The 17,013-nt window shown below is 41.7% G+C and overlaps 2 protein-coding genes across 2 annotated transcripts in view; one reads left to right on the top strand and one right to left on the bottom strand.

Annotated features, from left to right (window-relative positions):
* Window positions 1-2,347, bottom strand: part of LOC138987878 (uncharacterized) — a 165,885-nt gene extending 163,538 nt beyond the window's left edge. The window contains exons 1-3 of the mRNA XM_070370121.1: window positions 2,333-2,347; window positions 1,821-2,199; window positions 1,188-1,283 (exon numbers count right to left, since the gene is read on the bottom strand). Coding sequence (XP_070226222.1) covers window positions 1,188-1,283; window positions 1,821-2,199; window positions 2,333-2,347 — 490 coding nt within the window. The remainder of the gene's footprint in view (window positions 1-1,187; window positions 1,284-1,820; window positions 2,200-2,332) is intronic.
* Window positions 2,171-17,013, top strand: part of ZDHHC17 (zinc finger DHHC-type palmitoyltransferase 17) — a 99,884-nt gene continuing 85,041 nt past the window's right edge. The window contains exon 1 of the mRNA XM_070370978.1: window positions 2,171-2,438. Within this exon, the coding sequence (XP_070227079.1) occupies window positions 2,346-2,438 (93 nt within the window). The 5' untranslated portion in view covers window positions 2,171-2,345. The remainder of the gene's footprint in view (window positions 2,439-17,013) is intronic.

The following is a 17,013-nucleotide window of genomic DNA, read 5'->3' as shown; positions in this document are numbered from 1 at the left end:
CTTTACCATCTGAGCCACCAGGGAAGCCCTCATGTAAGTTTTCTCTTTTAATATCCTCCTGAACAGGAAACCTGGCAGAGGTCCAGCATAGTGAATGGGAACACTGAGCTAACTGGGACCTGGGATTCTCTATCAGACTGCTTGCATTTGTACCTGGACAAAAGTCTCGAGCAGCAGAATACAGAGAAACCATAAGGGACTAAAATTAACCACGCGTGCAGCTAGGGCAATTGTCAAAAATAAGACACAAACAGGCCATAAACCAACTGCCATTTTGGTGGTGTGGGGAGCAGAGTATTTCGTATCACCCTTACACACAGTACCACCAAGGGGGTGAGCAGACCACCTAAATCCCCTGTCCCCCAGCCCATCCCACCAATCAGCCCAACACTTATTCCATTTAAGAAACCAGCCTGACCTCCTGGGAGAGCAAGCAAGGGCACTTGTTACTTGAATTCACTTCCTCCTGATGTGGGTCCCAATAAAGCTTTGCCTGAAGCCTGGCCTCTTATCAATTTCTATTGATTAAAGGGTCCAAGGACTCTGGTCAGTAACCGCACCTCATCCCCAAGTTAAACACATGTCAAATTCCACATACTCCCTTTAGTTCTCTAATTCGATCTTATCTACACTAATGGGACAAGAGGAAAACTGAATTGTTGTGGCAAGAATTATTTCTGTCCATGTTAAAATGTGTCTGAAAGCAGTTTGGAGCACCAAAAGCAGAACCCTAATTCTGTTTAACTCTGCATAATAAGTGTAGGAATCAGAACCAAAATTCTTGGTTTGGGCCAGGACCAAAACAATGAAAATCAGCTCAGACCAAAATGAGAAAAAGCAACTGTGCAGGGAGAACAGACACTGATAAAACCAGCCACAAAGTTAACAGAGATCCTATTTTTACCCCCAACCATGCAGCGTCTGTAAAATGCCATATTCACCCGGCTCCGAGAGATACTTTTCTCTTGCCAATGATGCCCAGACACACTTTGCTTTTTTCTTTTATTACTAGACTACCCAATTACTGAGCCGCCCTCTCCCACTGACAGCATCCAATCCCGGGTTACTCCTCTTTCCCAAATCCCGCCTCAGAAACAGCGTCCAATCCAGAACCGATCCCGCTCACCCAGACCCTACAGACCTCCTCTGGCGGGAACCTAAACCTCACAGAAGATGCTTTCTCCTACCTTTCTGAGCGGTATCCAAGCTTCCTCTGGAGTGCCCTCCCTCCTGATTACAAATAAATCTGATACTGTCGGATTGCAGGCTTCTTCCTGATTTGGCTTTAACACAAAACAGGTTAGTATCAGGATCCCTACGAAATAATGCTTCTTGCTATATCGTTCTCTGAGCAGTTTAGATTTTCGATTTTTAATAGCTAATAAATACTTTTCTATAACAGTGCCATCAGCACATTTCTAAAACCCAATCCCCGCTACCCACCATGGAGCCCTAATATCCGTTTAAAAATGCCTTTAGTCATTTTCTCTGGTTCGCATTTCAGCGAATTCAGTTTAAATAACTTCAGTTCTGAATTCCTGGATTACATTAAAATGTAGCAGATGGGGACGTGCGGGTTTTGAGGGCGTTCATTTTAAATGTGGTTATTCGTGATTCAAGACCGGTGAGGGCAGTTTGGGATCATTTTAAACAGGCTTCTTCAGGAAGAAATCCCAAGCTTTATCCGTGTTTTCCGGGGTGTCCCCCCCGGAAGCACCCCTGCGGGACGATCTTTTTGAGGGCGGAGGAAGGGGTGCGTCTTTCTTTTTCCAGGAGCGATGCACATCTGGATTCAAGCCTGAGCGTCCCAAAGCTAGTACCTGGAGCGGGGTGATGGCTGCACCCCAGGTCGCTGAGGACGGGTCCCGGGGGTCTCGGATCGGGACAGCGGGATTTGCTGGCGTGGGCTATCCCGACTGCCAGGGCCCCCGAGTCCCGGCTGCGCGGCTCCGGAGCCCTGCCCTCGTGGCTGCGCCGCCTCAAGATTTCCCACGTGAAGGACCGGGTTACCGGCTTGCGGGGCGGCCGAATCCCCCCGGGAGCCAGAGGCTCACAGCTGCCGGAGGCCAGGGCCCGCCCCCGCGCGGCGGCGCCCACGCCCAGAGCCTCAGGCCCGCCGGCCCCGGCGCAGTGCAGCAGAGCGCGCTCTCGCGCGGGCCGGCCCGACACGCGCGCACGCGCGCAGGGACCCGCGCGCTCCTAGGGGGCGGGGGCAGAGGGGGCGGCACGGGGGGAAGGGGAGGAGGAGGCGGCGACCGCGTCGCCTCCGGCGGGGCTCGCGCTCGCCCTCGCGCTCGCCCTCCGCCTCGCCCGAGCCCCGCGAGGGTGAAACGCTTTCTCCCGGCATGCAGCGGGAGGAGGGATTTAACACCAAGATGGCGGACGGCCCGGATGAGTACGAGAGCGAAGCGGGCTGCGTGCCCCTTCTCCATCCAGAGGTGAGGAACGGCTCCGAGCGCAGTCCTCGGCCCACGGTCCCCCCGGCCCTTCGCCCCCGGACGCGCGGCTGGGCGGTGGCCTGCGTGTGTGGGGTAGTGGAGCGTGCCGAAGTTGGGGAGGGCGGGCAGGCAGATCCAGGCCCGAGCGGGCTGTGAGCGGATAACGGAGGAGGAGATAGCGGGGCGGGCCCGGCCGGGGCGTGCTCTGGGACGCCGTCCCTGGCTGTGCCTGGAGGGCAGAGGTGGAGGTGTTGACGGGTCTCCTCTGTCGCTGCGCTGCTTGCCGGTCCGGTGGAGACGGGGGCCTGGTACTGGTTTGGAACCGCAGCTTGAGCTCCCTAGTTCTGCTCAAGCTTCCCCGCGGGGGTGGGGAGAGAAGGAAGCGCGTTTGGTTTTGATTTCTTCAGTTTCCCTTCACCAGAGTGAACGACCGTGTCTATTCTTCCCATTTGGCTCTCTGGAGGTGTGTAGGGTACAAACACAGTTTCTTGGCCAAAGTGATGTCCTTCCTGTTATGCCATAGGCAGCACCTCGGGGCACCTTGTTTTGGATGTCCGTATTTTAGCGTTTATCCTTAAACGATTAAAAAGAGAGGTCGAAACTTTTGGGAATGGACCCACGCTCACAGTAGCTTGTCAAAATATCTTGTTTTTTCGGGGAGCAGGAGCCAGAAGAGGATAGTGCAACACGTTTTCCCATCACATGAGTATCTTCCCTGTAAGTAAACAGTGCTCCGCTCCAGGATCAGTAGCATTCTGTACGTGTTTACGTCTTAGTTTATAACTGAGGTAGTGCTCATTCAGGCCTGGAAGCGATTCTTGATGCATTCAGGTTTTAAATGATCCACAGTGATGTGCGGAGGGCAGCGGCAAAGCTTCCTGAAAAACTCGTATAGTTTTTATGAGCTTAAGGGATGAAGACAATCTCTGTGTTGTGGTAGGCTGAACAAACATGGAAGTCTCTAACTGGTTATCATGCGTTAGAATGATTCTGTTTATTTCTGCAGTTGAGATTATACCCTGTTTATTGTCTGTTGTTTAGCGGTTAAGTCCGGTACAAACTTTTTTGCAACCCCTTGTACTGTAGACCGCCAGGCTCCTCTGATCATGGGATTCTTCAGGCAAGAATACTGGAGTGGGTTGCCATTCCGTTCTCCAGGGGATCTTCCCCTACCCAGAAATCCGACCCACCTCTCCTGCATTGGCAGGTGGATTCTTTATCACTGAGCCAGGAGGGAAGCCCATAGCATGCTTATATTACTTAGTAAAATATAAATACAAGCACTTACCCATATTATATACTAATACTCATCACCTTCTCATTTGTCACTTTGACTTATCAAAAACAGTGGGACAGTTCCTTAGGCGTATACCTGGGCCACTCTCAGTGAAAAGGCTATTCTGTTCTAACAAACAGAGATGTACAATAAAACTAAACGTTCTTTTTTTACCAAATGGTAAAAAAAAAATTCTCAGAATTGGCATTGGAGACATCTCTCTTTTAGTTCACGCTTCCGGCCCTAAAATTATATCAAGAAATAGACAAAGTTTTCAGAAGATGCGCTGAAAATGTTGCTAAGGAATATTTTTCATCACCTATTCCTGTGAAAGTATTTTTAAATACATAAATACTGATTCTGTGTATTTTAACATAACTCTTCTCTCTTCATAAACTTTTGCTTTGTGAAGTAGTTCATTGTTTGGTACTTTAGGAATAATTTCAACAGGCGACAAATCCAGAGATTGCTTGGTGTAATGGAATGGCCTGTAGGCTTGCAATTCAGAGACCAGGCTTCAGGTTACCATTTAATTGACTCTTAACTAGAAAATCAACTTCCTCATCAGTGAAAGTTGAAATACATGACAGTTACCATTCCTTTTTACTTGGCAAACACGATACCAGAGCTATGGTCCTTCTGCATTTTTCCTGTGGTTAGTTTTGCATTCACACCTGGTATGCGAAGAGCCGACACATTGGAAAAGACGCTGATGCTGGGAAAGATTGAAGGCAAAAGAAGAAGGGGGCAACAGAGGATGAGGTGGTTGAATGGCATCACCCACTCAACGGACATGAGTCTGAGCAAACTCCGGGAGATAGTGAAGGACAGGGAAGCTTGGCATGCTGCAGTTGATGGGGTTATAAAGAGTTGGATGTGACTTAAGGACTAAGCAATAGACCTGGGATAATTCTGCGTGTGTTCTTGGGCAAGCTACTTCTCTAAGTTTTAGGTTCATGATTTTTAATAATGGGATGAAGTAATAATTTTAATAAGCTATAATAAGGATTAAGTGAGAGTGTGTCCTTTTTTGTTGGTAAAGTAAACAGTGTCTTCATTCTTCCTTGGAAAGAAACTGAGCAAACCTTTATTTGCTTTGGTGAGAAATAGGATAATAGTACCTTTAACTTGCCTAACACAGACTTTTGGCTAGACAAACTTGGGTTCCAATTCTGGATTTGTAGTAATGAGCCAAGTGACCTGAGACAGGTTCTTAACCTCTTAAAGCCTCAGTTTGTTCATCAGAAAATGGAAATGCTGCCTAGTTCATTTGGCATTAAGGGATCAGGCTTTGTTGAGCTTTGTTGAGCTTTAAGAACTGGCACATTGTAGGTGCTCAGCTAATGTTTCTCCTTTCTCCAACCCGAAGGAGAGTGGTGTTATATATTTATTTGATTTTGATTAATCGTTTAGAAACTTGTTTGGGTTTTAATTTAATGGAATAGGATCTTGCAGGAACAAGTTTATTTTACTTTTTATGTTCAAATTTAGCACTGTGTCACAAAAATTGTTTCTCACTATTTGTTGAATAGATCATTTGTGAGGTAAAGACAGTATCTATTCCTTAAATCTGTTAATATGCAGACTGCTCACTGTTAAAACCTTTCTTAGGGGATTATGTAAGTAGATGAACAATGAACCCTCCTTTTTAGAAGTATTTGCTGTGAGAGAACCTTACTTTTCAGTTAATTAAATAATCCATTCATTTAGTAAGTCATTTAATTATTTGTTTATCTTGAGACTTCGGGATATTCGTGGTAAAGTCAATGTGAAACAGTATAGGATACTGGTTAAAAGCCAAGACTAGTGACAAATGGAAAATCTAGATTCTGCCTCTTACTATTGTCATGGTCAAATTACATTTTATGCTTTTATGAAATTAGGTTCATAGTACCTACCGCTTAGAGTCCTTGTGAGTGAGAAGTAGAATGACGTTTATAAAGCAGTCATCGCAGATCTAGGCACGTAGACTGCCAACCAAATCTAAAGGGCCTTGGGCCTGGACGTAAAGTGAGTACTGATGCTGTTGACTTTTGTTTTCTGATGAGATAGACTTTTATTTTAATGGAAAAAATTAGAGGCTATTTGGAAAAAGATAAACTGATTATCAGGGGATTAGGGTGCTAATCCCAGCTCTTCTACTTTAGGCTAGTAGACATTTAAATTATATTTTGTTTCTTTGCTTTTAAGATAAAGAGGCTAGACTAGATCCTGTCTTCAGATTTCGTCAAACTTTAATGTTCTGATGTATGTTGTGATTTTTCAAGGTTGATAGGCTTGATCATCTCTCTGCGAGATGCATAGCACTGTGCTAGCTTTTATGGGTGAAAATGTAATGAATAGCTTCTGCTGTCCAGAAGTTAATAACCTAGTTGGGAAGATAGCCGAAACCAACTAACTGCTGAAAGGGGAAGTGTAGCCAGTTAGTAAGTTTGGATTCCCGTTATCTAAACTGGTTAACTTAAGCAGGAGAGATGGATACCATATGTTGGTCTGTAGATCCAGCTGACTTGCTGTCTGTCACCAGCCTTCCATGTCACTTGCTAATACGTCCTCAGTAAGCCATCCCTGCTCTCTCATATGATGAGGCCATGACACTCCCTTCAGGCAGAGCATTATCATAAGGGCTCTCTGTTTCAGCAAGAGCTGACTTAGAGCTTTGAACTCGATTGCCTGGATTACCTAGAACTTTCATCTCTTGATTGCTTCCTTTTGTTTTCTTTCTCAATTTCAAAACTTCTGTTACTGCCTTTTCTCTAGTGTCTCGTTGTTTTTAATGCTGAATTTTCTTGCTTCACATTACATTTGTGTATATTCATGTCTCATTTTTTCTTTGTTTAGAGTATTAAACTGAAGTACTGAAAATTGGTTTTCTTTTTCTAATGGGTTACTGGCACATTCTTTCCCTTCAAAACAGGTCTTTCTGTCAGTCTTTAGGATCTGATCCCTTTTTTTATTGAACAAAAATTCAGCTATAGGCCATATACTTGTAATTTAGATTTAAAAATACTATACCTTAAGCATAGTAACCACTGAGTCAATATACATAAAATGAAAATGCAACTGATCGGTGACCTCATAAACTGTGGCAAAGCCAAAATTGAAAATTACTGATCTGTAGAACAAAAAAATTGCAGTTGATTGTGAGAAGTGCCATCTTACTGTTTTGATCACTGTTTTTATTTAATTTGTGAGACTTATCCCAAAAATTTTTATTAAGAGTGGACTGACTGTTCAGTAGGTAAATATAGGAGTGTATAGGTTGCAAGTGCTTCAGTTCAAATCCTAGTTTTCCACTTGCTACCCATGTGACTCTGGGCAAGTTCCAGAGTACTGTGTTCCAGTTTCCCAGACTAAAATGGGGACATAATAGCCCCTACATCATGAAGCTGCTGTGAAGATTAAATGAGAAAACGTATATAAAGTTCTATGTCTGGCACTTGGTAACACAATGCATGTTAGCTGTTAATGTTGTGATAAGTTAGTAAAGATAAAGAAAATTGGTTGTCTGGGGTTTGAAGAGAGCATGGGCAGGCAGCTTTTTATTATAAACGTTTCTTTGCACTATTTAATTTTCTTAAGGGCTTCCCATTCTCTCATAGCTCAGTTGGTAAAGAATCTGCCTGCAATACAGGGGTCCCGGGTTTGCCTTGAGTTGGGAAGATCCCCTGGAGAAGGAAATAGCAACCCATTCCAATATTCTTGCCTGGAGAATCCCATGGACAGAGGAGCCTGACAGGCTGCAGTCCATGGGCTCAAAAAGAGTTGGACATGACTTAGCAACTAAACCAACACCAAGGGCTTCCCAGGTGGCTCAATGGTAAAGAATCCACCTTCCAAGCAGGAGACATGGGCTTCAATCCCTGGGTTGGGAAGATCCCCTGTAAAAGGAAATGGCAGCCCACTCCAGTATTCTTGGTGGGAAATCCCATGGACAGAGGAGTGTGGTGGGCTATAGTCCATGGGGTCACAAAAGAGCTGGACATGACTTAGTGACAAAACAACAACAATTTTCTTAAAGATGTGTGCTTTGATCTAAGAGGGTTTATTGAAAAGCTAAGTATGGTCTTCGTGCTTTGATAGACCACAGAGTAAGTCATTATAAAATAACAAAAGATCAATTGGCGGCCTTCAGGCCCCTCTAGATAGATGAAGGTGCACCTGTGAGTGTGTATTTTGTTAAAATTTTAAATGCATTGTGGACCTCCTTTCCTCTAGAGAGTATCTTGAAGGGTGTCTTAGGGTTGGTTAGTCAGTTAAGGTGTCTTGATGTAGTATGCCTTTAACAGAACTCCCAACAGGCACATAATCCTTAAAGATGTTATTTCAATATCAAGTTTATGTGAAATTCTCTTTCAAAGCATCATCTATTTCTAATATTATTTTATAATTAGATTCTGTTACAGATAGGTAATTTAAGAATAAAATATCCAATAGTTTAAACTGTGGAATTTAAAAAATTGATTGAAGACAGTATTGTATTTACAAAATTTGCAGGTAAAATTCTCACCCAGTGCAATAATTATACATTTGTAGGATGATATCTTCTGTTAAATTCTCCTTAAAATAGAGCTGCTGCTGCTAAGTCGCTTCAGTCGTGTCCGAGTCTGTGCGACCCCACAGACGGTAGCCCACCAGGCTCCCCCGTCCCTGGGATTCTCCAGGCAAGAACACTGGAGTGGGTTGCCATTTCCTTCTCCAATGCATGAAAGTGAAAAGTGAAAGTGAAGTCGCTCAGTTGTGTCCGACTCTTAGCGACCCCATGGACTGCAGCCCTCCAGGCTCCTCCATCCATAGGATTTTCCAGACAAGAGTACTGGAGTGGGGTGATATTGCCTTCTCCTAAAATAGAGCTATAGGCAGCTAATTTGAACATAGAGTGAAACTTGAACTTTCTGTGAGATATTATGAAAAACTTAATTTCCTGAATTATAGAGGGTTAACAAAATATTTTTTGTTTTTGTCTCAGTTGTTGATTTGCCAAATGAATTACTTTGACTTTTTAGGGTTAATACATATTAAATATGATAGAATCTTTCTTTGATAAATCAGAATATTATAGTGTCTTAGGCCCATTTTTCTGATTATCAACAATTATTATCGAGGAGATGGAAACAGTAGGGCTGAGTATACCTGAAGGGTTTTTTTGTATATATATCAGATAACTTATGTTTTTTTCTCAGTTGTTTTATACTAGGAACAGTCAACTGAGAAATATTAACTAATGTTTGAGAAGTTACTGTACCCTCGTTCAGGTTTTTAGAACAACTTTCTAATTATGAATATCTATTAATTTATGAAAGATTTAATGAAGGATGAACAAAATCAGTGACCAGAACTATTCTCATTCTCGTTAAAATAAATGAATGGATGAATGAATGATTGAATGAACAAACTGTTCTGTGACTGAAGAAGTTGCTTGTCGTGTTAGTTAGAATCCTTGGACTGCAAATGTCACCAGCCTTTTAAAAATCTCCTTGGGCAAAAAAGGGAATTTCCTCGTTCACATAGCCCACACTTGGGATGCCAGCAGTGCAGCTGAGCTCAAGGATAACTGGAACCTGAGCCGAGAATGACACCAAGACAGTCTTCTCTCTCATCTCATCCCTGCCTTTCAGCTTCATTTTCTCCTTATGCAGAGTAGGTTCTGTATTCTCTGCAGTGGGGACATGGATGCCAGCATTATATCTAAAATCTCAGCTAACCATTAGAGAGGGACTGCATGTCTTCCTCATTCCACACTGGAAAGTGGAATCAGGTCATCCTGATTTAGTTTATGTGCCCACTCCTATGACCATGGGAGAGAGCGTAAACTTGGCCAAGGTTTCTTGCTTGGAATCAGGGGAGGAACAGTTTCCGTAAAGAAGGAATGCTCCAGGGAAACTGTTTCTGTGCTCTGTACTCTTAATGTGAAGAACTGTTTATTTGCTTTGTTCCAGTCTTCTAGTTTTTTACGTACTTTGGGACTCTGTAATTACACTGCACTCATTGTTAACAGTAAATGTTCTAGTTGAGCTACTGAATAGCATTCTGCATGAATAATCCAGACTATGGTTGGGAAACATTCTCTGTAAAGGCCAGATAGAAAGTATTTTCAAGTTTGTGGACTATGTAGTCTCTGGAGCAGCGACTCAGCTCAGTGGTGATTGTATGGAAGCAGTTGTAGGCAATATGGGATTGAATGACTGTGCTGTGTTTCAATAAAACTTTATATATAAACTTAGGTGCTGGGCCAGATTTGAATTATAGGCTCTATTTGCCAGCCCTAGATCTAGATAATGTGTAAGAACTCCAAGAAATTTATGTTAAAATATATATTTCAGTGCATTAAATCCCATTCACTGCTGGTATGCAGTAACTTCATCTCCCATCAGCCTGGGAGATGGGTTGGGTAACATAAGAATGTGTGTGTCTGTGTGTGTGTGTCTCTCTGTGTATGTGTATTAGAACCTTAGGGAGGACTTTGTTAGAATACACATGCTTCCATATACACTTTTCAAAGTTTCTAATTTAGTATTTGGGTTTGTGGTACGTATGTTTTGAAAAACTTTCAGAGGTGATACTATAAACAGTCCTATACTTTATCCTCCCCTCTCTGACACACACTTGATATGTGGGAAAAGTTTTATTACTTGTTTTTCTTTTTTTGCGCAAGAAGGAAGAAGGATGCTAACTTGAGATTTAAGGTATAAGGCATTGTATTGTGTGCTTTTCATGTTATTTCCTCAGTCTTCTGATAATCACAAGTGTAACTGCTAAGTTATCAAATTATAACTATGAGCTAGCCACTGCCCTAAGCAGTTTTGCATATATGTTCATTCATTTAATTCTCACACCTTTTTAAATACATCTTTTACAAAGGAGAGGATTGATGCATAGAGAGGGTACTTGCTGGTAAGTAGCAGAACTGAATTTGAATTCAGGGCTTCCCTGGTGGCTCAGAGGTTGAAGTGTCTGCCTGCAATGTGGGAGGCCTGAGTGCTATCCTTGGGTTGGGAAGATCCCCTGGAGAAGGAAATGGCAACTCACTCCAGTATTCTTGCCTGGAGAATCCCATGGACGGAGGAGCCTGGTGGGCTACTGTCCATGGGGTCACAAAGAGTTGGACAGGACTGAGCAACTTCACTTTCACTTTTCACTTTCACTTTCAAGCTGCTTAAATCCAGTTGCCCCTTTAGTTTTGTGCAGCAGCGTGTGATAGTGATGATACAGAATTGATTGAATAGCTGGCTGTGATGGCAAATGTCCTCGATATTATAAAAAATATTTTTAATAGATTAATTTTTAGAATAGTTTGAGGTTCGCAGCAACATTGAGCAGAAAGTACAGAGAATTTCCATATACCAGGTGTCAACAACTTGCACTGGAGGTGGCATGCTTGTTAGCCATTGAACATGCATTGACCCATCGTTATCATCCAGTCTGTACTTTACTTCCGGTTCTCTTCTGGGTTTTAATATGGGTTTTGACAAATGAATAATGACATGTATCTACTATTACAGTATCATACAGAATAGTTCCATTGCCCTGAAAATGCTCTGTATTCTGTCTCCTCATCCCTCTCTGCTAACTCTGGCAACCTCTGATCTTTTTGCTGTCTCCATAGTTATCCCTTTATCATAATGTCATGTACAGTTGACCCTTGAACACATGGGCTTGAACTGTGTGAGTCTACTTCTGCATGGATTTTTTTTTTTCAGTATTAAATATTACAGTACCATGTGCATCTTGTGTGTGAATCACAAGCTGGAATCAAGATCTCTGGGAGAAATATCAACCTCAGATATGCAGATAATGCTACCCTAATGGCAAAAAGCAAAGAGGGATTAAAGAGCTTCTTGATGAAGGTGGAAGAGAAGAGTGAAAAAGCTGGCTTAAAACTCAACATTCAGAGACTTAAGATCATGGCATCGGGTGCCTTCACTTCATGGCAAATACATGGGGAAACAGTGGTAGATATTATTTTCTTGGTCTCCAAAATCACTGCAGATGGTGACCACATCTATGATGTTAAAAGACGCTTGCTCCTTGGAAGAAAAACTATGACAAAACTAGACAGTGTATTAAAAAGCAGAGACATTACTTTGCTGACAAAGGTCCGTCTAGTAAAAACTGTGGTTTTTCCAGTAGTCATATAAGGATGTGAGAGTTGGGCCATAAAGAAGGTTGAGCACCGAAGAATTGATGCTTTTGAACTGTGGTGCTGGAGAAGACTCTTGAGAGTCCCTTGGACAGCAAGGAGATCAAACCAGTCAATCCTAAAGGAAATTAATCCTGAATATTAATTGGAAGGACTGATGCTGAAGCTGAAGCTCCAATACTTTGGCCCTCTCATCGAATAGCCAAGCCATTGGAAAAGACCCTGATGCTAGAAAAGATTGAGGGCAGGAGAAGAGGGTTAACAGAATTGAGATGGTTGGATGGCATCGTCAACTCAATGGACATGAGTTTGAGCAAAGTCCAGGAGATGGTGATGGACACGTATGTCCATACTGCTTGGTATGTTGCAGTCCATTGGGTGGCAGAGTCAGACATGATTTAATGACTGAACAACGAACAACAATGTGCATCTTACAGTCAGCAGCATCTTTGATTCTGAGGAATCCTACCTCCAAAGTTTAGAATAGCTGTTGGCACAGAGTTAGCTGTTACTGTTCTACAGTCTTCCCTTTCTTTCTGCTGTTCAAGATTATGAGAGAGAGAATTGTTCAGCGTTGTTGAATCTGTTTCTACCTTGGAGGTTTTATCTCCCTTCACTGTGATTATAAATATGCATTAATCTTCATCCATAATTCTGTAATTTTTATAATCATGAATAAAATGTAGACATTATTTTCTAAGGAAGTTTTGCTTTCGATTTAACACTTGATATGATATTTGTTATTTCCTTACTTGTCTCCTTTTTTCCTGAGGATAATTGAATGTTGTTGTCTAGTTGCTAAGTCCAACTCTGCAACCCCATGGACTGTAGCCCACCCGGCTCCTTTGACTATAGGATTTCCCAGGCAAGAGTACTGAAGTGGGTTGCCGTTTCCTCCTCCGGGGGATCTTCCTGACTCTGTACCCGTGACTCTTACATCTCCTGCATCAGCAGATGGATTCTTTACCACTGTGCTACCTGGGAAACCCTACTGGTATCATACAGTGTTATAAAATTTACACTTTTTCTGAATACACTTTTGCCATAGTTTCATCTTAGCACATAATGATCTTTCCCATTATAAAATGTCTAGATCTGCCTTATCCAGTCTGGTAGCCACCAGTGGCTTGTGGCTATTTAAACTGATTAAAATAAAAATTTGAGTTTTTCAGTTATATTAGTCACATTTTCAGTGTTTTATTAGCCACGTGTGGCTAGTGACTACTATTATAGATAGCACAGAAATATAGAATATATCAGTAATTGCAGAAAGTTATATGGGACAACACTGGTCTGTATGGTTTTTGTTTTAATTTATATCTTTTAAAGCTATTTTTTAACCACATAGCTATTTTTATTGAGACATATTATATTTATAAATTATACATTTTAAATGTTTTAAGTTAATGATTTTCTTTGAATTAAAAAATTTTTATATGGACATAATTACAGATTCACATGTCATTGGAAGAAAAAATGCAGAGAGATTCTGTGTACCCTTTTATATAGCTTTTTCAAATGGTAACACCTTGCAAAATTATAATACCACATCCGAGAAATTGATATTGAATCAGTGAAGTTACAGGATATTTTTATCACCAGAAAGATCTTTCATATTGCCTTTGTATACCCATACCAATCTATTCTCCCATGTCTATAATTTTGTAATTTTAAGAATTTTTTAAATGAAATCACGTGTGTATTCCTGTGAGACTGGCTTTTTTCATTAGATTAACAGTTTGGGGATTCATGCAGGTTTTAGCATGTATCAGTAGTTCATTCCTTCCTGTTACTGGGTGGTATGTGGATATACATCCGCATTGTTTCCAGTTTGGGGTTATTATAAGTAAAGCTGCTTTAAGTATTTGTGTAAAGATCCTGTGTAAACGTTAAGTTTTTCATTTCTCTAGGATAAATACCTAAGAGTACTGTTACTGGGCCATATGATAGTTGTATGTTAAAATTTTTAAAAAACGGTCAGACTGTTTTCTGGAGTGGCTGTGCATTTTACATTCCAACCAACTCAGTGGTGTGTGAGTAATCTGATCTCTCTGCCTCCTTTCCAGCATTTGGTGTGGTCACTTTTTAATTTTAGCCCATTTTAATAGGTATGTGATGGTAAGGCATTATGTTATTAATTTACATTTCCCTAGCAGCTAATGGTGCTGACTTTGTTTTCATGTGCTTATTTGCCATCTATATCTTCCTGGGTTAAATATTTCTTTGTATCTGTGTTAGTTTGCTAGAGCCACCATGATAAAACATCACATATGAAATGTCTTAAATAATGGAAATTTATTTTCTCATTTATTTAGTTCTGGAAACAAGGAATCCAAGAACAAGGTTGGCAGGTGTGGTTTCTTCTGAGGTGTCACTCTGCTTAGCAGATGGCAGCCCTCTTGCTGTGTCCTCAGCGTGTCTTTCTGAGTGTGTACCTATCTCTGGTGTTGGCATGTCCACATTTTCTCCCTGGAGTAGAAAATACCCATTCCAGTATCCTCCCTGGAGAGTCTCATGGGCAGAGGAGCCTGGCATGCCCGTGGGATCATGGACAGAGGAGCCTACAGTCCATGGTGTCACCAAGAGTCGGGTACGACTGAGCGACTGACAGAGGACGCCAGTCACGCTGGACTAGGGCCCACCTTGATGACGTCATTTTAACTTGACCAGTTAGGGCTTCAGCGGATGGATTTGTGGGGGGACACTGCTGCTGCTAAGTCACTTCAGTCGTGTCCGACTCTGTGTGACCCCATAGACAGCAGCCCACCAGGCTCCCCCGTCCCTGGGATTCTCCAGGCAAGAACACTGGAGTGGGTTGCCATTTCCTTCTCAATGCATGAAAGTGAAAGTGAAGTCGCTCAGTCGTATCTGACTCTTATGACCCCATGGACTGCAGCCTTCCAGGCTCCTCCATCCATGGGGTTTTCCAGGCAAGAGTACTGGAGTGGGGTGCCATTTCTCCTATATATATTTAAATTTTGATTAATTTCAGTTTATAAATTTTTCCTTTTATGGATTGTGCTTTTGATGTTAAGTTTAAGTTCTCTTTGCCTAGCAATAGATCCAAGAGGTTTTTTTGTTGTTGTTGTTCAAACAGTTTATGGTTTTACTTGTAACATTTATGTTTAAGTTCAGGATCAATTTTGAGGGTTTTTTTTTGTATGAAATGTGAAAATTAAGTTGAACATTCCACCCCCCCCATAAATGTCCAGCTGCTCTAGCACCATTTATTGAAAAGCTTATCATCCCTCCATTGAATCAGGAGAGCATATTTGTATGTTTTCATTTCTGGGTTCTGGATTCTGTTTCATTGATCTATGTATCTGTCTCTCACCCAGTACTACATGGTCTTGATTGCTGGAGCTATGTACAAAGTCTTGAACAGACTGCTTCTTTGTACAATTCCTTTTTTTATTTTTGAAATTATTTTAGCTGTTTTAGTTGCCTTTCCATATAAATTTTGTATATGCACTCAGTTGTGTCCGACTCACTGTGACCCCATAGACTGTAGCCTGCCAGACTCCTCTGTCCATGGGATTTTCCTGGCAAGAATACCAGAGTGGGTTGCCATTTCCTCCTCCAGGGGATCTTCCCAACTCAGAGACTCCTGTGTCTCCACTTTACCACTGAGCCACCTGGGAAGCCCTGCATATAAGTTTTATTAATAGAATAGTGTTATATATACATACAGAACATCTTGCTGGGATTTTGATAGGACTTGCTTTAAGTTTATCTCTCCGTGTGGGGGAAATTGACATCTTAACCGTTTGTAGTCTTCCAGTCCGTAAATATGGTATGTCTGCCTATTTATTTAGATCTTCTTTGATTTCTTTCATCAGTGTTCTGTGTTTTTTAGTATAGAAGTACTGCATATGTTTGTTTATGGTAATTTCTATCCTCTCGTGCCCACTTACGGCATCTCTCCAGCAGTTCTCTATTCATACTTCTACCTCATCAGTTTTTGACTCTACCAGATCATTTCTACTAGCAGTCATTTCTCCCATCCTGAAAAAATCTGAAAACCCAAACTGTGTTTTCCTTTGATTCCTCTTCTTTTCTGCCTACTGCCCTACTTCTTTGCTCTTCTTGTATCAAAACTCCAAAGATTTGCCTGTGCTTGCTGTTCCTCGTTTCTTTCCTTCCATCTTTTCCTTAATCAGTTGTGGTCTGGTGTGTGCCCCTACCCTGTTAAAGTAACAGGAAATCTATATTGCTACATCCAGTGGTTGACTTGGTGACTTTTCAGCAGAATCGATATTCTAGATAAATTTTTTTCAGTTTGCTTCAGGGAAATGCAGATGAAAACAAGATAAAATTTAGTACCCATCAGATTCCTCCAAAATTAACCTGGTCAGTCTAAGTATAGTATAGTCATATGGTAATTCTATTCTTAATTTTTTGAGGAATCTCCATACTATTTTCCATAAGTGACTGTTTCCGTTTACAGTCCCACCAACAGTGTACGAGGGTCTCCTTTTTTCACATCGTCTTTGACATTTATTATATCTTGTCTTTTTAATAGTAGTCATTCTAAGAGGAAATGTAAAGGGAAGAGTATAAAATATATGAATACTGTGATTACAGACTACCTAAAGATATATAAATATTTGGACAAATAAAGATTATATAGCACTGTCAAAGGAAATTTACAAAATTAGGTTACATTAAAAGCTAACACATTTTAAAAACACATGAAAGTGAAAGAAAGTGAAAGTTGCTCGGTTGTGTCTGACTCTTTGCAACCCCATGGACTATATAGTCTGAATTCTCAAGGCCAGAACACTGGAGTGGGTAGCCTTTTCCCCTTCTCCAGGGGATCTTCCCATCCCGGGGATTGAACCCAGGTCTCCCACATTGCAGGCGATTCTTTACCAGCTGAGCCAACAAGGAAAGCCCAAGAATACTGGAGTGGGTAGCATATCCCTTCTCCAGCAGATCTTCTTGACCCAGGAATTGAACCAGGGTCTCCTGCATTGTAGGCGGATTCTTTACCAGCTGAGCTATGAGGAAAGCCCTAAAACAAAACACATACTCGTCAAGGTCATCAAGAATAAGTAAAGTTTGAGAAATTGTCATACCCAAGAACAGCCTAGGGAACTGTGACAACTTTAATGTGACACCCTAGATGGAATCTTGGAACAGAAAAAGGACATTACCTA

The sequence above is a fragment of the Bos mutus genome, chromosome 5 (assembly GCF_027580195.1).
Source record: "Bos mutus isolate GX-2022 chromosome 5, NWIPB_WYAK_1.1, whole genome shotgun sequence".
NCBI classification, from domain to species: Eukaryota; Metazoa; Chordata; class Mammalia; order Artiodactyla; family Bovidae; genus Bos; species Bos mutus.
Note: the sequence above shows the minus strand (reverse complement) of the source record. Positions and strands in the feature narration are given on the sequence as shown.